The sequence below is a fragment of the Taudactylus pleione genome, unplaced genomic scaffold (genome assembly GCF_031769625.1).
Source record: "Taudactylus pleione unplaced genomic scaffold, aTauple2 ptg000762l, whole genome shotgun sequence".
NCBI lineage: Eukaryota > Metazoa > Chordata > Amphibia > Anura > Myobatrachidae > Taudactylus > Taudactylus pleione.
The window spans coordinates 2,370,711-2,394,571 of NW_028285164.1; the positions used below are offsets into that span (position 1 = coordinate 2,370,711).

General features: G+C 43.7%; 1 protein-coding gene across 1 annotated transcript in view; it reads right to left on the reverse strand.

Moving 5' to 3' along the window:
- The window catches only part of DOC2A (double C2 domain alpha), a 134,905-nt gene that overhangs the window by 91,427 nt on the left and 19,617 nt on the right, over positions 1-23,861 (reverse strand). Inside the window, exons 2-3 of the mRNA XM_088457475.1 lie at positions 17,417-17,674; positions 5,265-5,344 (exon numbers count right to left, since the gene is read on the reverse strand). Coding sequence (XP_088313601.1) covers positions 5,265-5,344; positions 17,417-17,666 — 330 coding nt within the window. The 5' untranslated portion in view covers positions 17,667-17,674. The remainder of the gene's footprint in view (positions 1-5,264; positions 5,345-17,416; positions 17,675-23,861) is intronic.

Consider the following 23,861-nt stretch of genomic DNA (forward strand, 5'->3'; position numbering starts at 1 on the left):
GGCAGAGGGGGAGTGGGCCTGTCCTTTCCCCCACCCCAGCGCCTGTTCTCTCGTGCTGCTGTCTCTTCCACGCTGTGCGCGACATCCTCAGAACATGTTCCATCTCCCTCATGGTGTGCGGCTCGATGGGGAGACACATAAATAAATGATCTACTCTAATTGAATTTTTACTCCTTTATTACCGTAATAGCAACAACAAGCTTCTAACGCCAACTTCAATCATGTGAAATTGCAATGTGAGCAAAGAAAGCAGAAAGCTGGACGGTGCTGACATTATCTCTGTAGGAAGAATGAGAATGCAGGAATCTGACGTCACACTCAGGTGAGCCGCAGAATATTAAGCTTGGAGGCTGGGTGGGTATCAATCCAGATTCCCGAAGAACCGAATGTTCCAAATGAACCAGATGTTCCTCAAGTCACGCCAGCAAACTACGTCTAGCGGACGTGTTATATATGACACGAGTCAAACAGCTTTACATCTGATCTAGCACCTAGATCGCCGAACACCTCCCAGCATGTATGGACCTGAAAAATCTTTATGATTAAAATATTTTCCTTTATCCTTCTTCTCAGCAAATAAAAACCCTTAATATATGGTTACTTCTTTGTTCAAAGTTATAATAACGATTATACGGCTGAACACATTTTTTTCCTGTTAAAATGCACATGACAAGTATACAGTACAGTAGCTGCGTAGGGGATCAGCATGGCGCCATTTCAGTCTCTACCTTGAGAAGCAGAAATGCTTTTTTCGGCAGAGTCTCTCATTGGGGGCAGCCATGGGTGTAACTATTGGGCAGCTGCTGTGGGAGTTGCCCACCAGCGGTCAGGCTCAATGTAATTGCCGTCTGATCTGAGGGTGGTATCAGCGGTCAGAGAATCTTACCAGCAATCTGCGTTCCGTGCAAAGAGGGCGGGGCCTAATGACCCAATTAAATGAATCAGTTATTTGTCCCCTCCCCTATTCAAATATATGCGATTTACGGGATTGCCCACACAAGATAACTGTGGTGCACTGAGTGACAAGCATAGTGAGCGATTCCACCAAGACATTTCAGCAATGGGACAAAGATATCAGGGCAGGTGATCACTACTGTTGGACAGTGACAAGAGAGGCCCCAGAAGAGGAGTACAAGCGACAAGCAAAGAGAAAGCACCCCCATGAATAGGCCACTATATTACATAGTACTTTCCTATGCTGTATGTTTGTTTTGAATGCTGTATGTTTATTTTGTATGCTGTATGTTTGTTTTGTATGCTGTATGTTTGTTTCCTATGCTGTATGTTTGTTTTGTATGCTGTATGTTTGTTTCCTATGCTGTATGTTTGTTTCCTATGCTGTATGTTTGTTTCCTATGCTGTATGTTTGTTTCCTATGCTGTATGTTTTGTTTTGTGTTCTTATTTGTGATTGATTGAATTAAAACAACTGTTATTTATTTTCTATCAAGAAAATATCAGATTTTTTAAAATAGCTTTTCACTATGACTATATTACTAATGTACATACAGTATAGTGCAAGTAGTGTAGCTCAAAAAATAGATCTAGTAAAAACATTCTGAAATCATTTTAGTTTTTCTTGACCTCAAATTAGTAATGTATGACTATTAGTAATGTATGACTATTAGTAATGTATGATTATTAGTGTATGACTATTATTAGTGTATGACTATTAGTAATGTATGATTATTAGTAATGTATGACTATTATTAGTGTATGACTATTAGTAATGTATGACTATTAGTAATGTATGACTATTAGTGATGTATGACTATTAGTGATGTATGACTATTAGTGATGTATGACTATTAGTAATGTATGACTATTAGTAATGTATGACTATTAGTAATGTATGACTATTAGTAATGTATGACTAATAGTAATGTATGACTATTAGTGATGTATGACTATTAGTAATGTATGACTATTAGTGATGTATGACTATTAGTGATGTATGACTATTAGTAATGTATGACTATTAGTAATGTATGACTAATAGTAATGTATGACTATTAGTGATGTATGACTATTAGTAATGTATGACTATTAGTAATGTATGATTATTAGTAATGTATGACTATTAGTGATGTATGACTATTAGTGATGTATGACTATTAGTAATGTATGACTATTAGTAATGTATGACTAATAGTAATGTATGACTATTAGTGATGTATGACTATTAGTAATGTATGACTATTAGTGATGTATGACTATTAGTAATGTATGACTAATAGTAATGTATGACTAATAGTAATGTATGACTATTAGTGATGTATGACTATTAGTGATGTATGACTATTAGTAATGTATGACTATTAGTAATGTATGACTATTAGTAATGTATGACTAATAGTAATGTATGACTATTAGTAATGTATGATTATTAGTAATGTATGATTATTAGTGATGTATGACTATTAGTGATGTATGACTATTAGTAATGTATGACTATTAGTAATGTATGACTATTAGTGATGTATGACTATTAGTGATGTATGACTATTAGTGATGTATGACTATTAGTAATGTATGACTAATAGTAATGTATGACTATTAGTGATGTATGACTATTAGTGATGTATGACTATTAGTGATGTATGACTATTAGTGATGTATGACTATTAGTGATGTATGACTATTAGTGATGTATGACTATTAGTGATGTATGACTATTAGTGATGTATGACTATTAGTGATGTATGACTATTAGTAATGTATGACTATTAGTAATGTATGACTATTAGTACTGTATGACTATTAGTAATGTATGACTATTAGTAATGTATGACTATTAGTGATGTCTGACTATTAGTGATGTCTGACTATTAGTGATGTCTGACTATTAGTGATGTATGACTATTAGTAATGTATGACTATTAGTAATGTATGACTATTAGTGATGTATGACTAGTAGTAATGTATGACTATTAGTAATGTATGACTATTAGTGATGTATGACTAGTAGTAATGTATGACTATTAGTAATGTATGACTATTAGTAATGTATGACTATTAGTGATGTATGACTAGTAGTAATGTATGACTATTAGTAATGTATGACTATTAGTGATGTATGACTATTAGTGATGTATGACTATTAGTAATGTATGACTATTATTAGTGTATGACTATTAGTAATGTATGACTATTAGTGATGTATGATTATTAGTAATGTATGATTATTGGTAATGTATGACTATTAGTAATGTATGACTATTAGTGATGTATGACTATTAGTAATGTATGATTATTAGTAATGTATGACTATTAGTGATGTATGACTATTAGTGATGTATGACTATTAGTGATGTATGACTATTAGTAATGTATGACTATTAGTGATGTATGACTATTAGTGATGTATGACTATTAGTGATGTATGACTATTAGTACTGTATGACTATTAGTAATGTATGACTATTAGTAATGTATGACTATTAGTGATGTATGACTATTAGTGATGTATGACTATTAGTAATGTATGACTATTAGTGATGTATGACTATTAGTGATGTATGACTATTAGTGATGTATGACTATTAGTACTGTATGACTATTAGTAATGTATGACTATTAGTGATGTATGACTATTAGTGATGTATGACTATTAGTAATGTATGACTATTAGTAATGTATGACTATTAGTGATGTATGACTATTAGTGATGTATGACTATTAGTGATGTGTGACTATTAGTAATGTATGACTATTAGTAATGTATGACTATTAGTGATGTATGATTATTAGTAATGTATGATTATTGGTAATGTGTGGCTATTAGTAATGTATGACTATTAGTAATGTATGACTAATAGTAATGTATGATTATTGGTAATGTGTGGCTATTAGTAATGTATGACTATTAGTAATGTATGACTATTAGTAATGTATGATTATTAGTAATGTATGATTATTAGTAATGTATGACTATTAGTAATGTATGACTATTAGTAATGTATGATTATTGGTAATGTGTGGCTATTAGTAATGTATGACTATTAGTAATGTATGACTAATAGTAATGTATGATTATTGGTAATGTGTGGCTATTAGTAATGTATGACTATTAGTAATGTATGACTATTAGTAATGTATGATTATTAGTAATGTATGACTATTAGTAATGTATGATTATTAGTAATGTATGATTATTAGTAATGTATGACTATTAGTAATGTATGACTATTAGTAATGTATGATTATTAGTAATGTATGACTATTAGTAATGTATGATTATTAGTAATGTATGACTATTAGTAATGTATGACTATTAGTGATGTATGACTATTAGTGATGTATGACTATTTTTAGAAAGGAAACAAATTAAAAGTATTAATTTGTTGTACAGTGTCATCAGACAATAATGGCAACAACTGATGAAAGTGTAGATTCCGAGCTGTATCAGCTGTTCTCCTCCACGCTTCTCTGTGTCTTATGGTCCAGACCCTGACTATGGTTAGAAGTTAGTGGGGCGATCATGGCACAAGGCCTGTTTGCTCCTGAGTCTCAAATGAACTGCTTGGAACGGGGCTATTTGTTTACTTCTTGGCGTAGAGGGACCTTAAGGAATATCCTTGTCTCATCCTAGTCTCACCTTTGTAAGAGCAGCCAGGAGCGATGCTGTGCAAAGATTAAAGGGGACCCTTTATAGGATAATGGTTTATCACTTTCGCCTTCACCCCCCTCCCCCAAGCATATTATTCCCGCAGTGCCCCCTTCATCATAAAACAGCGCTCTTCACACATGGGCTGTAATGGAAGCGATTTATCAGCAGTTTCCTCTTAATTGTCCCAGCAGTGTCCTGTTCTCTCAGATGATGCTTATGCCTGCTCTGTGCCCCAGCTGAATTCCAGCAGCCTTATGCCCCATGTTTATACCAAGTGTATAATTACCAGCACAGGTCTCAATCCTTTCTATATAAGCTTTGCCCTGAAGGCATATTCCAAATAAGCAACAACGTGCAGCAATAACTAAGGCAAATTTTCTGAAGCCACAAATATGCCCCCAAGGCATCTCCAACACGTACAGATGGATCATTCATGGATTTAAACATTCTGTGGTCTGAGGAAGCCCCTAAGAGGACACCATTCTCTCCTGTACACAAAGCAATGTTATGGTAATATGATCATCAATTCCTTATCCACATAAATATTAACAATAAAAAATAATTGTTCCCCTCCACAGCGGCCTCACTGTAACCACCCCCGCTGCCACGTCAACAACTGGGTTCGAATCCCAGTGCCCTGTGTCAGTAACACTCACCTTGGCTCTCAGGATGAAGCACTGTAAGATACATTTTTCTTGGTCGTAAAACAGTTCAAATTCCAGAGTCCCCAGAGCTGCTAAAATAAGAAGATCGTGGGTTCAGAACATTGAAATATAAATCCTCATTCAGCCTTTCTCTAACACCTTCCTTCAAACTACATGATGTGAGTATACATCTGAGATTAATGGGATATTATAGTGGTATATCCCTGCTGACCAATGACTGAGGAAAGCCACTCTGATTAATGGTTTGATACATTTTGTTATTGTCATAATAGCCACCGGGTTGGTATTTGCACTTTCCTGACAATCATGACCGTGTATATTCGCAGGGGGGGGGGGGGATGTATGGCCAGGCTCAGTCATATCCATCCAAGGGCCTGATTCAGAGGCCCTTGGATGCAGGGAAGCGTCTGTGCAATGCCGTACCACTAATATGCTAATGCAGCAGGAGGCATCGTGTGTAAATAGACATCAACGCAATTCTGAGTGCTGAATCCTAATACGCAGCATCGGACATTCTGCCGGACCACGCCTGAGGTTACTGCAGCTTCATAAGCCAGGAAGTTACAGACCCTGGCCTGGGCACTCGGGAACGACATGACCTGGTTTTCAGGAGTGGAGGCCGGCCTCGACAACTTCCCGCCCCCAAATGGATGAAGCCTGGGGGAGCATGAGAGAGCTCGCAGTAGAAGACTGGTGCATGAAAAGCACAGATCATGCGCCAATCTTCTATCACCAGAGTAGTACGCCAACCATCGGGCGTGCGTACTACCCTGAATGAGGCCCCAGTCTCTTGCCTTTTTTTCTCAGATTAGCCTCTTTGCGCACAGTTATAGCATGCAACTCCTGCGAGTGTACAGGGTAGGCGCACCTTGTGCTATTATCGCAATAGCCGTCACAAACAGCACGTTGAGTAAAATATTGAGCATAAATTATGCATGGCGCAGCTTGGTCGCATTTTTCATACTGCGCCAAACAGGGCTATTTGGTGTGATTTGAGCATCGGTGTTTGTGGACCCGTCTGTAGATGTCTGTGCAGTGTGAAGTTTAATTATGACAACAGTGTAGTATCTGCCCCTCACAAATCACATATCATGCATTACACAGTAGTATATTTTATTTCATAGAAATACTTTAATTAACACTTAATGAAGAATTACTCACATTCTAGGCCCTTAGCTTAATGATTCCTATTATTCAGATGTTTGCCAGCAAACCTCAACTGCGGGTAAGAATACAGTCATGGCTCTTTTATCGCCCATCTTTTTCCATCCTATTAATAACACTGGCGCCAAGTCCCATATGTAGCGTCACTATGCACAATCTCTATTTATATAAACATCTGTAACACTTATAGAGCATACAGTATAATTACTGTGTCTGTATTGGAAGTAGACGAGTTACTAGAAATATCCTTTCCATAGCTGTAGATGGCGCTACAGAATATTACAGATATTCCTATCGCCTCCCTCCAGCTTTTGCCCAATATTCCAGTTTTATAATCATCCTGTCCATCTACTCATCCGGGCTTCTCACCCAAAGGTTCACATGCCCACGAGTGGCTATTGGCCTGCCCACGCACGAGACACCTATAACAGAGAGAGAGATGATTCTGATCCCTCTCTGAGATTTGTTGCAGAAGAAGCCCAACGCCATCTATTGATGGCGTTGGCTAGTGGGCACAAGCTCCGGAAGTTAAACTTTTTCCAAGCTTGATGACTGCGGACTCATCACAGCCCTGTAGAATCCTATGGGGCCTGCTGTGCCGGGGGACTGCGGCAGATAGCTCCGATATCTGATGAAGACAACCTTCTTACATATGGGGAAGTATATAGATGCCCTAAATCCTCAAAAAGCTGCACATTTTACAGAGGCTTTTCCTCAAAAAGTCTTTTCGTCAAATATGGTCTATTGCGCATGTGTAGGCTGAACGCCATTCATGTTTATTTCAACCCCGGGAACCCGGAATTCAATCCATCCCCAGGACAGCTGTGCATCGCGGAATGAGGATACTGCATACTAGCGGCAATTGCGATCATTAATACATCTCGCACTTTGCATAATGTATATATTGTTTGGCTGATCCCCAGAGGGTACGCAGTCGGGAAGCCAGCTGACTTAATCCCGACAGCCGGCTTCCCAACTGCTTTATCCCGGCGTGGGATAAATGACTGGCGTCTAATTCTAGACGCCTGTCATTTCCCCGACGCTGGGAGACCAGCGCCCGGCATCCCGATCGAAGGGATGCCGGGCGCCGCGACCGGACAGCCTCGGGGGGGAGGGTTAGGTTTAAGGCACCCGGGGGGGACTTAGGGTTAGGCACTCCCCCAGGGGACTTAGGTTTAGGCAGCGGGAAAGGGGGGGTTAGGGTTAGGCACTTAGAGGGGGGATTAGGGTTAGGCACTTGGGGGGGAGGTTAGGGTTAGGCACCCCTAAGGAGGGTTAGGGTTAGGGGGTTAGGTTAGGTTAGTTTATACTACCAATTCCATTCAGAGTTATATGTAAAAATGAAGACGTTTGCGACATCTGAAATACAGCCATACACTGGTGTCACTAAGATATGAATACGCTACAGATACGTGTATGTCCAAATCAGACGCACTTTACTGTACAGGACATATATGCGAACACAGCTGATTCTCCATCACCAAGTGCAAGTGGATGCAAGTATACGCCCATCTCAGGATATAGGCAGAAGACGCACGCACTTGGACTCCAACCAATTTTTACAAAACTATTGGGTTCCGCATCTGTAAATCAGGCCCTTTGTGTATAAGACATCTATGTACTCCTAGCCATTTGCTGCGTGTATGGAGAGCAGAGAATGTTCCAGCAGAATTTCCTGTTCTTCATTATTTTCTAAGTGTTACCTAATTCTGTGAAATTCAGACACCACCAGACTTTTCGCGAGTTCAACATGATTTCCTAAATAAACCCAGAAATACCCCGCCCACGCCCACGCCGCGTGTTCTCGCACAATCGCACTCACAAACACTTTTTAGACATATTTCTTTTTTTAATCACCAAGATATGAACTTGAGTGTCTGAAATACTCTCGCATGTGCCGTCTATGAGACGCGGCTTGTACGATGTACAGCAAATGGCCCCTGTGCCGCAATCGGCCTACCCAATTCAGAGCCGCTACAACCAATTCTATGTCATCTCAGTGCGTTCTCGCCGACAGCTGAATGGACGTTACTGAGCGGCAGATAACCATTTCTAATCACCATAGGTATCGGCAATTGGGACCACATTCTGTGTGACTCCGAATCAAGCCCTAAGTTATATTATCACTACATCAGCCTGATTGGACGTAACGGCGATGTCATGGGCATGGAGCAATGTTTTTCATCTGCGCGTGTGTCTGAGTTACACGTATGAACACACTTCTCGACTTTTTATATCTCCTCTGAAGGAGAAGCATGGAGAGGAGACAGAGATGACCACTTCAGGGGGCGGGGCCGGGCTGCTAAGTCTTTAGGCCCTTCCCCCGTTATGGTAAACTGCCACGATTTGCTGGACCGCGTAGAGGGGGTGTGGCTAAATGATGCAATTTTACATGATTTATCCCCGCCCCCGTCATACGGAGCCATGATTCCTGGCAATTATCTACCCATCCTGTCCACTTGAGTAGGAAGTGGGCGGGTTGTGGAAGATCCGGGGGTGCCGGGAAGGGGGGGGGGCTACCTGAAAATTCAGGAGCCTCTCGCAACTTCCGGTGGAGCAGGTAAGTATGCATATGCATCTTGATATTGGTCGTACAGAGTTGCAGAACAAATTTGGGTGCACGGTGGACGAAATATATGGTGCGTTCCTGGACGGTGACAGGGAGGAAACGGGCGTGGCTAAAAAGAAGCACAGAGATGTTGCGTCTTATGGGAGTGTCACAGGGATGACGCTGAAATCGGCTGCGTACAGAGAGGTGGAGCCGCTCACACAGGAGGCTATTAGACAGATACACTGCCGATGTCATGGAGCTTGTGCAAGTTTGGCGGGTGCGGACGATGGCAGCATCTAAAGACGCACCAAAGCTCTACGGACCCTGACAGTGGGCGTCTCAGTCCTTGCACATTCAGACCCATAGATGTACACCAGGGAGGGGCTTTGCAGGGGCATTAGCATAAAGTCGCAGACTCGACGGAGGCAAAGAACGCAAGGACGGCCGCAACTGCGTCTGACTCAGAGTCGGGTCTTATATCCCATTGGAGATCAGCCCTAAGCTACCAGTACACAGAGCATTGGTACCAGATAATGGGGTCGGTAACTGATTTGCAGCACCAAAGAATCAGGTCGTGATGCAGATGTGGGCACCCTAACCCCTAACGCCCTAGTAGAGAGATGACCCCACCCACACGGTGGGGGAGATTATCATTCAATCCAGACTCCCAGTATAATGTGCTCACATGCCTGATGCAGTGATGTACGCAATATCGATATTTTCGCCGTTGAAAGATTATCGGTAAACTGTGCATGCATCGAAGTCGCACTGTGCATGTGTCAAGGTTCATTACCTCAGACGCTAGCAGCGACCTTTCACTCGCACTGTGATTGACAGGCAGGGAGCATTTGTGGGAGGTAACGGGGAATGACGGCAAAGAACGCGTCCATGTTTGCGGCGTGTGGGAGACTGCGGCTGTGATCCGGTAACAGTGAAAATGTCTCTGGCGTCTCAGCCCCACGCAGCCATTGTGAGTAGCCTTGGGGTTATTCAGATCTGTAATAATCGATTGATCTGGGGCCGATGCTGGTCGGATTTGCAAAGCTGCAGGCTGGCGTCTCAATACAAATCCCGGCAGCTGCGACATTTACATATTATCATACAGTTTGGTCAGACCGACCGTCGGGAGTGACGTTGGCGATAGCTTCTGTATTTAAATTCCAGTTCTTTTCTTTGATACCAGCGCTGTGGAAGTTGTTCTCCTGTCTTCAGGTAAAATGTCAGCTCTCCGCTTAAGGGCTGCTCGACCTTAAGAATTGAGAACATCTCCTGAAGGATTGTCAGGAAATAACAAAGTATTGTATTATCAAGCACTGTAGAAACCAACTGATGATGATGCAGTCAAATGTGTTCTTTGCATAAAGGAAGCTGCCACAATTTCCGTGTGACGCCAATGGATATACTGTATAAGGTTCTGTAAGTAATATCTGTATAAATAGCGAGTTCTGAGGTCACGATCTTTAATCCTCGAGTGCATTGGTGTTCACCTTATGGTGGATACTACAAGTCACCCTGGATTTCTGAGACCCCGGGTGGGCACGGAACTCCCCAGTGACCTCCAATAGCCATATCTTTATATCCCATATGCTCCATGTGCCTGATTCAGTACGTGCAATGCTGAACGCAGATCCCGATTATCGGGAATCTGCGTGTGTGCAAGACCCATTCTGCAGAAGTGCAGAACGTGTCCTGTGAGATTGCACGCAGGCCTCTGTATGCCTCTTCCTGATTGGCAGGCAGAGGCATTTATGGGGGGGAGTGGCAAGGCCAGGGTCTGCGTTTACGGACGCAGTTTTCTGGCCTTGCAAGCCGGCCAGCAACTTCCCGGTACTTCTCCCAAACGCTCCCTGACTGTCCATCGCACTGGCGCTGAGACCACCGATAGTAAAGTATCTTGACGCATGCGTAAGTCAACTCAGATGCATGCGCAGTTTACTGATAATCGTTCAACTACATAAATATCAGAATTGCATAGAACTCTCAATCAGGCCCATAGTCTGAAGACAATGAATGGTCTAGGCCCCCTTATAAATATATATAGTAAATACTGATAGTGTATGTGTGATAATGTACCTGATAATGCACCATAGTGTATTCACAACAGTCCTGGGAATGCAGTATAACGTAATGAAACATATGTATAATAATATATGTAATAAGAAGTAGGGGGTATACATTGATAGCATCTGGGCTCTGTAGTGCCACTTCTAGTCCTACCACCATGGATATTTCCGGCTCAGCCAACAGAAGTAATTCCAGTGATGATGGGACAGCTCCCATTAGCTGATGAGAATTTGTGCAGTAGGAAAAAGTTGGGCTGGGGGGAGGGTTTGTGCAAATTGAGATGCGGGAGACAGATAGAGCAGTCTCTCTGGTCCTGATTCACAACCGGACGCTATTTGCGCTCGCTCGTTCAGAAAAAGGGGCCGGCTATTTAAATTGAGCGCTTGCTCTTTTCGGTCTGTTGACGCCTCTATGTCTGTGCGAGCGAACGAAACATGCGCTCGCTATTTTGTAAAGACGCCCCCTGGCCGCTCGCATCATACGTCATCTCCGCTATTTATTTGATTAATCGAGTACATCGAAAGGCGTCTGAACTGCTCGCAGTGCTTGTGGTAGGATTTTCCTACCGCAATCATGTGAACAGTTCAGGCTAAGAAACAACCAAGTGACGTGGTCGATGACGCTGCTTTGTTAATTATGCGCACCCTTAAATTGCCCGTTTTGAAAGTTTGGCACGCCTGCGTTCGGATCTCCACTCTCCGTTTTCAAGCACCTTCCCCTGTTACCACCCACATACGCCTCCTCCTGTCACTCAAAATAGCAGGCACTCGCTATTTTGCGAGCGCTCGATTTCCGACCGCACTGACTGGTTGGCGCATGCGCATTACGACCCATACGCATTCGCAGATGTGCGAACATAGCTCGGAGCGAACGAGCGGCCACTTACGAGCGGCTCTGAATTAGGCCCTCTATCAGTACAGTGGCCCTGATTCAGAGCCGGACACTCTGACAGAGCGCTCGCTCTGAATCAGGGCCGGGCAATTCTTTTTTAGAACGGCCTCCTGGTCGCTCGCATAGCTGTGGGTGACCACCCACAGCTATAGCGAGCGGCCAGGAAGATGGTCGCGATGGTCGCGATGGGCTTGCGACGAAATCCTTGTGGTAGGGTCTCGTTGCCGCAAGCCCCAGAGAGATTTCAGCTCAAATAGAGCCGAAATCTCTCCCACTGACATCATGATGTCAGTGGGGCCGCCCCCAAATGGAGGCGTTCACATGGGAACGCCTCCGTTTGGGCAGCCACTCCCCCGGCCCGCCCACCAAAGGGGGCGTGCTGTCACTCAACATCGACAGCACGCCCCCTTTGGTATGAGACTCGCTATCCGGGTCTCGCGCATGACGGAGCCGGCTCCATTGTGCGCATGCGCTCTGGGCCACCATCGACCCGGTTGCGAGCGCTCAGCGCTTGCGACCGGGTCTGAATCAGGCCCAGAAAGGAAGACATCCACCGATCATGGAACTTTGGGAGGGGGGGCAGTTGTGTCAGGTGCTACGCTCACCTTTATTACTGTGGTGGAATAATGGCATCTGTGTATATTTGATGTCATAGACACAGACAGAGGCGGATGGAGAGGGGACCAGGGACAGCAATAATGGAATATATGATAACGTAACTCCTCAGCGCAGACCATACAGTGTGTGAATATGACTTGTGTAGATGAACATGTATCACTTCTGTTACTCATTTTACTCCTCTATTATGCGAGGGGAAGTCACATGCCTGACTACACGACACCACAATTACAGGCACAAAGCGTCTGATTAGGGGACTGGCAGAGGAGGGGGAGGCGGGAGAAGCAGGGAGAGGATGTGCAGGAACTTACACAGGCGGCAACTGGGAAACCGACAGCTTCCAATCTGTTTTGGGGTCCGCTTTGTTTAACCTCTTCACTCCCGTTCACACCACACACCCCTCAGTGACATTATTGACGCTTAGCCGTGTATAGACATTGTAAACTAAGGGCCTGACTCAGGTTGGTTCGCAAGGCAGCCGATGTTTGCATTCTGCGCATGCGTGTAAGACGCAGTGCGCCTGCGGGAACCGACCTCTGCGATCGGGAAGCGATTGCAGTGAGCCTGCAGAGTCTTCACATGGTGACTGACAGGAAGTGACCGTTTGAGGGTGGTGACGGGGGGGTGGTCAGAGAAACGCAGGCGTGCCTGGGCGTTTGAACGCCATTACAGGGGCGTGTATAATTAAGCCCCTGTGATTGCATATAGGTCCATGGCAGAGGTCTAGATGGCGACAGGAAGTTTAGCAGTTTCTGCGGTAGGGTCAGGTCAACCACAACTGTGCGGATGGTTTCCAATGTTACTCGATGTTACCGATGTTTTCGCTGACTTACGGATGCATGTCATGGGGCGGCTTTATACAGTGATGGGCGTCTTCGTGAGAGCTGTGGTTGCCACTAGATTGCAATCATTAGCAGCAAGCGGGGTGCGTGCGAACGCACCCTTGCGAACCAACCTAAATCAGGCCCACAGCATACAATCGTGCTGTAACATTTCAATAAAACAGCTCTAGTAATCACACACACACTCACACAACCACACACTCACACAACCACACACACACACACACATACACTCACATACACTCACACAACCACACACTCACACAACCACTCACACACTCACATACACTCACATACACACACTCACATACACTCACACAACCACTCACACTCACATACACTCACATACACACACTCACACACACTCACATACACTCACACACACACAGGGCCGTAACTTGGATGGTACGACCAGTGCCATGGCACAGGGCACCGCAGGGTAGGGGGCGCTGTTTGGGCCTGTCAATTTTCCTGGGGGAGATAATACAGGGAATCGCGGGTCTGTAAGGAGGGGGCAGGGTCAATATTATTTGATTCAATGAGAATTGCAGCATTTCCCAGGACTGTCCCTGAGGTCTGCGCATGGGGGGTCATTCAGACCCACTCGCGAGCGGCAGTACGCTCGCAAGTGGGTCGATGGTTCCCACTGCACATGCGCACGACGGAGGGAGCTCCGTCGTGCGCATGCGCGAGACCCGGCGAGCGAAGGACTTTCCATCGCTCTGGGTCTCGCACCAAAGGGGGCGTGCTGTCGATGTTGATTGACAGCATGCCCCCTTTGGTGGGCGTTTCGGGGGCGTGCCTGCCAGACGGAGGCGTTCCTATGGGAACGCCTACCATCTGAAGCCGGCCCCACTGACATCACTAGTGATGTCAGTGGGAGTGATTTTGGCTCTGATAGAGCCAAAATCACTCCTGGCCTTGCGGTTGTGAAACCCGAGCACAGGGTTTCACTCGCAAGTCCGATGGTCGCGATGGTCAAGACCATCGCGACCATATTGTTGGACGCTCGCATATGCTGTGGGTGGTGACCCACAGCTATACGAGCGTCCAGGAGGACGCTCCATTTTAATGGAGGTGGGCCCTGATTCAGAGCGAGCGCTCTGGTCAGAGCGTCCGGCTCTGAATCAGGGCCATGGTTTGGTTTCAAAAACTGAAATACATGGTTCAAAGCTCCTGTAACATTTGCACTGTACCCCCACAGCTGTGTTCTAACTTGAAAAGTAAACATTAGCTGTATGTATTTGTATATACAATATATATATATATATATATATATATATATATATATATATTAGAGATGAGCGGGTCCGGTTCTCTGTGATTTCTGACAACGCTACCAATATACAGTATACATATATATATATATATATACTGCTATGGGGCTCATTTGTAGATTGATATAAGTCAGTTTTATGCCATGCCTAGTGCTGCTTTCACTGGGCCTGACTCAGCAAGGAACGCACGGATGCTGACGCACACGCTCCTGTCCGCTGCTAATAAATGCATACGCACGCAGAATAAGCACATGCCTAGCACTACACAATACCTCCCACTTCCCTTAACGTGCATTCTGTTATACCGCGCAAGACAGCGGAAACATTGGTAACATCAAGAACCATTGAACACATTAGCATATTAGTGGTTGAGCTGACTCCATGCAGGATGTGTGCCGCTTCCTGCATGCAACTAGACCTCAGGCTACAACCGTCGCTGCAAGAGCTTAATTATGCACGCCCCTAAAACGCTATCCAAATGCACAGGCACGCCTGCATTTGCCCATCCACCCCCACAAAACGGCACTGTCAATCACTTTTCTCTGGGTCTGTGTTGCCTCAGCACACACAGTACCCATCGCAATAGCTAGTTCGCGCACGCGCAGTGTGATGTATACGCATGCACAGAGCTAAACCATCGGCCGGCTATGTGTGTTCTCTCCTGTGCGTTCCTTGCTGAATCAGGCCCACTATCTCCCCAAACGCCATTTGCTTCAGTATGCAAATGAGAGGGAAGATACAGATCAAGTAGCAATTCCGTACTGTGAAAAGACAGATGACTGCTGCCACTGTGCTACAAAGCATTAAGAGTCGTGATAGAAAGAAAATATATTCAGTCTCCGCTACTTAACAAACAGTTGTCATTTAAAGACTGAAACATACTCAAGAAGACGCACGCACTCTCTGTCTTGTTTTTAAAAGCCTGTGTACAGACAGCACAGGTCATGCATAGCAATTGCCACGCTTGCATATCTGAGTGACAGTGTGGGACTGACCCGACCGGCAAGACTTTGGCACAGTTGGTCAGCTTGACATATGTATATTGCAATATGTGGTAATGACTTTACCTGAATACAGTTTGGTGTGAGCTTAATGTATACGGTGTGCAGGGCCGGCTCTAGGGATGTTCAACCAGTGCGGTCGAACACGGGCGCCACCCATAGAGGGTGCACCCCTCCCCAACATCTTGATTCCAGCAGGACAAAGTGGCCCATGAGTGGTCAAATCAGGAGGTTGGGGACCCCACCGCTGCTGCTGTGCGGCGGTGCCGGACACCGGAGTCTGAATGGATGCTGCGTGCATGCGCGCAGCATCCATTCGGTGACGGGAGAGAGGCTGGGAGAAGCCCAACTAGTGAGGCTCCCCCCAGCCTGATGTTATTTGGAGGCATGCCATGTGGGCACGCCTCCTAATAACGTCACATAGAGGGGCGTGACCTATGGTAATTAGGCCATGCCCCCATTATCGGTCGCGCACGGCTAAGCCGCACGCGATAATGGGGTGCACTATCAAAGGCTGGCACAGGGTGCTCCGACCCGTGGAGCCGGCTCTGATGGTGACTACAAAGTTTATAAGATCTACTGTTTAACCATAAAGTCACATCCCACTTGCTCCCCGATATGGTTATGGAAAGTGCAGTAAACCAGTCAATGCCTTTGCCGAAATGTTCAGGAAAGTTTGCATGCCATTACCAAAGAACTTTTGAAAGAAATCATCTCTCAGTCATGGGAGTACACTATGGGGGAGATGCACCAAGACTTGGAAAGAGATAAAGTGGATAAGTTACCTAAAGCAACTAATCAGCTGCTGTCATTTCATAGACTGTGCTAGATAACTGACCATTAGAAGATGATTGGTTGCCTGGGGCAACTGCCCCTCTTTATCTCTCTCCACGGATTGATACATCTCCCCCTTAATATATCATGTTACTATCTAATTTCCATCATACAAGGCTTTGTAATGTACCCTGCACAACAAAGCAATGAGAATAAGCCCAAATCTTTGGCCCTCATTCAGAGCCACTCGCTAGCGGCAGTACGCTCGTTCCGAGCGATGTTCGCACATCTGCGCATGCGTACGGTTTTTAGTACGCATGCGCGAACCAGTCAGTGCGGCCGAAAATCGTTGGTACGCAATATAGCGAGGGCCTGCTATTTTGAGTGACAGAATGAGGCGTATGTGGGTGGTAACAGGGGAAGGTGCTTGAAAACGGGGAGTGGAGATCCGAACGCAGGCGTGCTTAAAGGTCAAAACGGGCGTTTTAAGGGAGTGCATAATTAATACAGCAGCGTCATTGACCATGTCACTTGGTTTTTTTTAACTCAGAACTGCTCGCAAAATAGCGGTTGAAAACACCAACCACAAGAATAGCGAGCAGTTCATACGCTGTACGATGTACTCGATTAATCTAATAAATAGCGGACATGACGTATGGTGCGTGCGGCCAGGGGGCGTTTTTATCAAATAAACGAGCGTATGTTTTGCTCGCTCGTTCAGACTTAGAGGTGGGAACAGACTGCAATTTGCGAACGGATCATTTGAATAGCCACCCCTTGTTTTTGAACGAACGACCACAAATAGCGAACGGCTCTGAATCAGGTCCTTTGTCTCATAACACCCAGAACACCCAGATCCATAAAATCGAACTGCCAGGTCCTGTTCTCTATACTTGCAGCATTGTTCTACTCCATGATTGATTTATCAATCTGATTATTGATTATTAATAGGTGTACATACTGCCATCATCAGAGTCGTAGTTGTCTAGGTCTGCAGAGTCGTCCACCGGTTCTGATGCTTGCGGTGGTATGTCCAAGGGTGAGAGGTTGTGGGGCTGTCCTGTAGGCGATATGGCACCCTCGGGCCATGGTGTGTATCTGGGGAAGTAGTCAGAGATCTGCTGGATGGGTCGGATGGGTCCCGGGCACACATTAATGGCCATGTGCTCCTGGATGCTGATGGGAACCTTATCGCCTCGCCGTACTGTCATCAGCTTATCTGTGGGCACAACAACAGCAGCAGCAAGACAGTGAGAGAACCGGAATGACTGAGTAATGGTGCTTATGGCAGGCACTAGGGAGAAGATTCAGGAGGCCGGCAAAGGAAGACAGACCAAAAGGGTCAATAATAAAATGGCAAAAACAAAAATGAATAACTTGTTCCACCAAAACCAAAAGGAAAGCAGTGGATTAAAGACCAGCATATGGTATGAATGCTTGTGAAGAAGGAAGCGACTACAACTGTCTGCAGCAATTCCCGACTACATACTGCGCTCTATCTGCCTGATCTTATCTAACTCTTTGCATTCTATCTGCCTGATCCTCTTTAACTCTGCATTCTAACTGTCTGATCCTCTCTAACTCTCTGCATTCTATCTGCCTGATCCTCTTTAACTCTCTGCATTCTATCTGCCCGATCTTCTCTAACTCTCTGCATTCTATCTACCTAATCCTCTCTAACTCTCTGCATTCTATCTACCTAATCCTCTCTAACTCTCTGCATTCTATCTACCTAATCCTCTCTAACTCTTTGCATTCTATCTGCCTGATCCTCTCTAACTCTCTGCATTCTATCTGCCCGTTCCTCTCTATCTGCGTTCCATCTGCCTCATCCTCTCTAACTCTCTGCATTCTGTCTGCCTGATCCTCTTTAACTCTCTACACTCTATATGCCTGATCCTCTTTAACTCTGCATTCTATCTGCCTGATCCTCTCTAACTCTCTGCACTCTGGGCCTGATTCAGAGCCGGACGCTCTGACCAGAGCGCTCGCTCTGAATCAGTGCCCTCCTACCTAAAAATGGAGCGGCCTCCTGGCTGCTCGCATAGCTGTGGGTGACCACCCACAGCATATGCGAGCGGCCAAAAAGATGGTCGCGATGGTCAAGACCATCGTTACCATCGGGCTTGCGACGAGACCCTGCAGTAGGGACTCGGTGACTGCAAGCCCTGGAGTGATTATGGCTCTATCAGAGCCAAAATCACTCCCACTGACATCACTAGTGATGTCAGTGGGGCCGGACCCAGACAGTAGGCGTCCCCATGGGAACCCCTCTGTCTGGCAGCCACGCCCCCGGCATGCCCACCAAAGGGGGCGTGCTGTCAGTCACCATCGACAGCATGCCCCCTTTGGTGTGAGACCCGGAGCGACAGCTTGGCTGTCGCTGTCCGGGTCTCGCGCATGCGCACGACGGAGCTCCCTCCATCATGTGCATGCACATTGGGGTAACATCGACCTGCTTGCGAGCGTCCTGCGCTCGCGAGCGGGTCTGAATGACCCCCACTATCTGCGTTCCATCTGGCTCATCCTCTCTAACTCCCTGCATTCTATTTGCTTAATCCTCTCTAACTCTCTGCACTCTATCTGCCTGATCCTCTTTAATTCTCTGCATTCTATCTACCTAATCCTCTCTAACTCTCTGCATTCTATCTACCTAATCCTCTCTAACTCTTTGCACTCTATCTGTCTGATCCTCTCTAACTCTATGCATTTTATCTGCCTGATCCTAACTAACTCTGTACTCTATCTGCCTAATCCTCTCTAACTCTCTGCATTCTATCTGTCTGATCCCCGCTAATTCTCTGTACTCTATCTGCCTGATCCTCTCTAACTCTCTGCATTCTATCTGTCTGATCCCCGCTAATTCTCTGTACTCTATCTGCCTGATCCTCTCTAATTCTCTGCATTCTATTTACCTGACCCTCTCTAACTCTCTGCATTCTATCTGCCTGATCCTCTCTAATTTTCTGTATTCTATCTGCCTGAAATGCTCTAATTCTCTGCATTCTATTTACCTGATCCTCTCTAACTCTCTGCATTCTATTTGCTGATTCTCTCTATATGCATTCCATCTGCCTGATCCTCTCTAATTTTCTGTATTCCATCTGCCTGATCCTCTCTAACTCTCTGCATTCTATCTGCCTGATCCTCTCTAACTCTCTGCATTCTATCTGCCTGATCCTTTGTAACTTTCTGTATTTTATCAGCCTGATCTATTCTAACTCTCTGCACTCTATCTGCCTGATCCATTCTAACTCTCTGCACTCTATCTGCCTGATCCATTCTAACTCTCTGCACTCTATCTGCCTGATCCATTCTAACTCTCTGCACTCTATCTGCCTGATCCATTCTAACTCTTTGCATTCTGTCTGCCTGATTCCATTCTACCTAATCAACCAAATTATTTTCAAATGAAGCAGATTGAATGTAGAAAGTAGTTGTGGTTCAGATAGATAAAAAGAAGAAGAAAGTTGGTAACTGGGTAGATAAAGCACTGCAAGTAGGTTTGGAGCAGGTAGATAGAGTATATTAGAAAGTTGGTTATAGGGTAAAAAGAGTATTACATTGTAGGTAATAAGGTATATACAGGTAGTAAGGGATGAGGCAGGTTGCAAGTAGCTGACTAGATAGATAGTGTGATACTGTGATAATGTAGATCCAGTAGTTGATAGAGTACATCAGGGGTCTTCAATCTTTGGCCCTCCAGCTGCTGTGGAACTACAGATCCCAGGATGCTCTGCCACTGTTTTAGCATGCTGTTATATCAAAACGCTGGCAGGGTATGCTGGGATGTGTAGTTCCACAGCAGCTGGAGGGCCAAAGGTTGAAGACCCCTGGAGTACATAGTGTGCCTGACCCTCTCTAACTCTGATGATGCAAGGTTAGTTAGAGTGTGGTAAATAGTTGGTGATACAGTAGATAGAGTGTGGTTGATAGTTGGACATAGGGTAGATAGAGTGTGGTAGATAGATTATAATAGATAGTTGGAGAAAGGACAGATAGAGTAGAATAGATAGTTGTAGATATTAGGAGTAGAAAAGAAAGTTGGTAATAGGGTAGATAGAGTGTGGTAGATAGTTATAGGGTAGATATTGTACAATAGATAGTTGGAGATAGGATAGATAGAGTATAATAGATAGTTGGAGATAGGATATATAGAGTGTAATAGATAGTTGGAGATAGGACAAATAGAGTAGAATAGATAGTTGTAGATATTAGGAGTAGAAAAGAAAGTTGGTGATAGGGTAGATATTGTATAATAGATAGATGGAGAAAGGGTAGAATAGAGTATAATATATAGTTGCAGATATCGTAGATAGAGTATAATACAGCGTTTTTCAACCACTGTGCCGTGGCACACTAGTGAGCCGTGAGCGGTTGTCAAGTGTGCCGCGGCAGTCAGCTAAGCACACTAATACTGTAGTGTGTTTTATTCCTGTGAGGCCAATGTAGTGTGTTTTTTTTTCCTGTGGAGGCCAATACGTGTGTATATTTTTATGTGGGAGCCAAAGTTTATGTTTTTTCATTGGTCACGCACACTGCATAGCCGGATAGTGTGCCTTGGCAATTTTAAAATCTTGTGTAGTGTGCCTCGAGTTGAAAAGGTTGAAAATCACTGGTATAATAGATAGAGTAGATAGAGAATAATAGATAGTTGGAGATAGCGTAGATATAGCAGAATAGATAGTTAGTGATAGGGTAGATATAGTAGAATAGATAGTTGGAGATAGGGTAGATAGAGTATAATAGATAGTTGGAGATAGGGTAGAAAGACTATAATAGATAGTTGGAGATAGCGTAGATAGAGTATAATAGATAGTTGGAGATAGGGTAGATAGAGAATAATAGATAGTTGGAGATAGCGTAGATATAGCAGAATAGATAGTGATAGGGTAGATATAGTAGAATAGATAGTGATAGGGTAGATAGAGTATAATAGATAGTTGGAGATAGGGTAGTTAGACTATAATAGATAGTTGGAGATAGAGTAGATAGAGAATAATAGATAGTTGGAGATAGCGTAGATATAGCAAAATAGATAGTTAGTGATAGGGTAGATATAGTAGAATAGATAGTTAGTGATAGGGTAGATAGAGTATAATAGATAGTTGGAGATAGGGTAGATAGAGTATATTAGATAGTTGGAGATAGGGTAGGTAGACTATAATAGATAGTTGGTGATAGAGTAGATAGAGAATAATAGATAGTTTTAAATATGGTAGATACAGTATAATAGATAGTTGGGGATAGGGTAGAGTATAATAGATAGTTGGAAATAGGGTAGATAGAGTAGAATAGATAGTTGGAGATAGGGTAGATACAGTATAATAGATAGTTGGAGATAGGATAGATAGAGTATAATAGATAGTTGGAGATAGGACAGATAGAGTAGAATAGATAGTTGGAGATATTAGGAGTAGAAAAGAAAGTTGGTGATAGGGTAGATATTGTATAATAGATAGTTGGAGAAAGGGTAGAATAGAGTATAATACATAGTTGCAGATATCGTAGATAGAGTATAATAGATAGAGTAGATAGAGTATAATAGATAGTTGGAAATAGGGTAGATAGAGAATAATAGTTGGAAATAGGGTAGATAGAGAATAATAGATAGTTGGAGATAGCGTAGATAGAGTAGAATAGATAGTTGGAGATAGGGTAGAAAGACTATAATAGATAGTTGGAGATAGTGTAGATAGAGTAGAATAGATAGTTGGAGATAGGGTAGATAGAGTATAATAGATAGTTGGAGATAGGGTAGTTAGACTATAATAGATAGTTGGAGATAGAGTAGATAGAGAATAATAGATAGTTGGAGATAGCGTAGATATAGCAGAATAGATAGTTAGTGATAGGGTAGATAGAGTATAATAGATAGTTGGAGATAGAGTTGATAGAGTATAATAGATAGTTGGAGATAGAGTTGATAGAGTATAATAGATAGTTGGAGATAGGGTAGATAGAGTATATTAGATAGTTGGAGATAGAGTAGATAGAGTATAATAGATAGTTGGAGATAGGATAGATAGACTATAATTGATAGTTGGTGTTAGAGTAGATAGAGTATAATAGATAGTTTCAAATATGGTAGATAGAGTAGAATAGATAGTTGGAGATAGGGTAGATACAGTATAATAGATAGTTGGGGATAGGGTAGAGTATAATAGATAGTTGGAAATAGGGTAGAGTATAATAGATGGTTGGAAGTAGGGTAGATAGAGTATAATAGATAGTTGGAGATAGGATAGAGTATAATAGATGGTTGGAGAAGTAGTTGGAGATAGGGTAGAGATAGTATAATATATAATTGGTGATTGGATAGATAGAGTATAAATAGATAGTTGGTGGTGGAATAGTTAGAATATAATAGTTGGTGATAAGGTAGGTAGAGTATAATAGATAGTTGGTGATAGGGTAGATAGTGTGTGGTAGATAGCTGGAGTTAGGGTAGAGAGTGTGGTAAATAGTTGGAGTTAGGGTAGAGAGTGTGGTAGATAGCTGGAGTTAGGGTAGAGAGTGTGGTAGATAGCTGGAGTTAGGGTAGATAGAGTGTGGTAAATAGCTGGAGTTAGGGTAGAGTGTGGTAAATAGCTGATGATAGGATAGATAGAGTGTGGTAAATAGCTGGAGTTAGGGTAGAGTGTGGTAAATAGCTGATGACAGGGTAGATAGAGTGTTATAAACAGCTGGTGATAGGGTAGATAGAGTATGGTAAATAGCTGAAGACAGGGTAGATAGAGTGTGGTAAATAGCTGGTGACAGGGTAGATAGAGTGTGGTAAATAGCTGAAGACAGGGTAGATAGAGTGTGGTAAATAGCTGGTGACAGGGTAGATAGAGTGTGGTAAATAGCTGGTGACAGGGTAGATAGAGTGTGGTAAATAGCTGGTGACAGGGTAGATAGAGTGTGGTAAATAGCTGGAGTTAGGGTAGAAAGAGTGTGAAAAATAGCTGGTGATAGGGTCGGTAGCGTGTGGTAAATAGTTGGAATTAGGGTAGAAGAGTGTGGCAAATAGCTGGTGATAGGGTCAGTAGCGTGCGGTAAATAGCTGGTGATAGGGTCGGTAGCGTGTGGTAAATAGTTGGAATTAGGGTAGATAGAGTGTGGTAAATAGCTGGTGATAGGGTAGATTGAGTGTGGTAAATAGTTGGAATTAGGGTAGACAGAGTGTGGTAAATAGCTGGTGATAGGGTAGATAGAGTGTGGTAAATAGCTGGTGATAGGGTAGATAGAGTGTGGTAAATAGCTGGTGATAGGGTAGATAGAGTGTGGTAAATAGCTGGTGATAGGGTAGATAGAGTGTGGTAAATAGTTGGAACTAGGGTAGATAGAGTGTGGTAAATAGTTGGAGTTAGGGTAGATTGAGTGTTGTAAATAGTTGGAGTTAGGTACATAGAGTGTGGTAA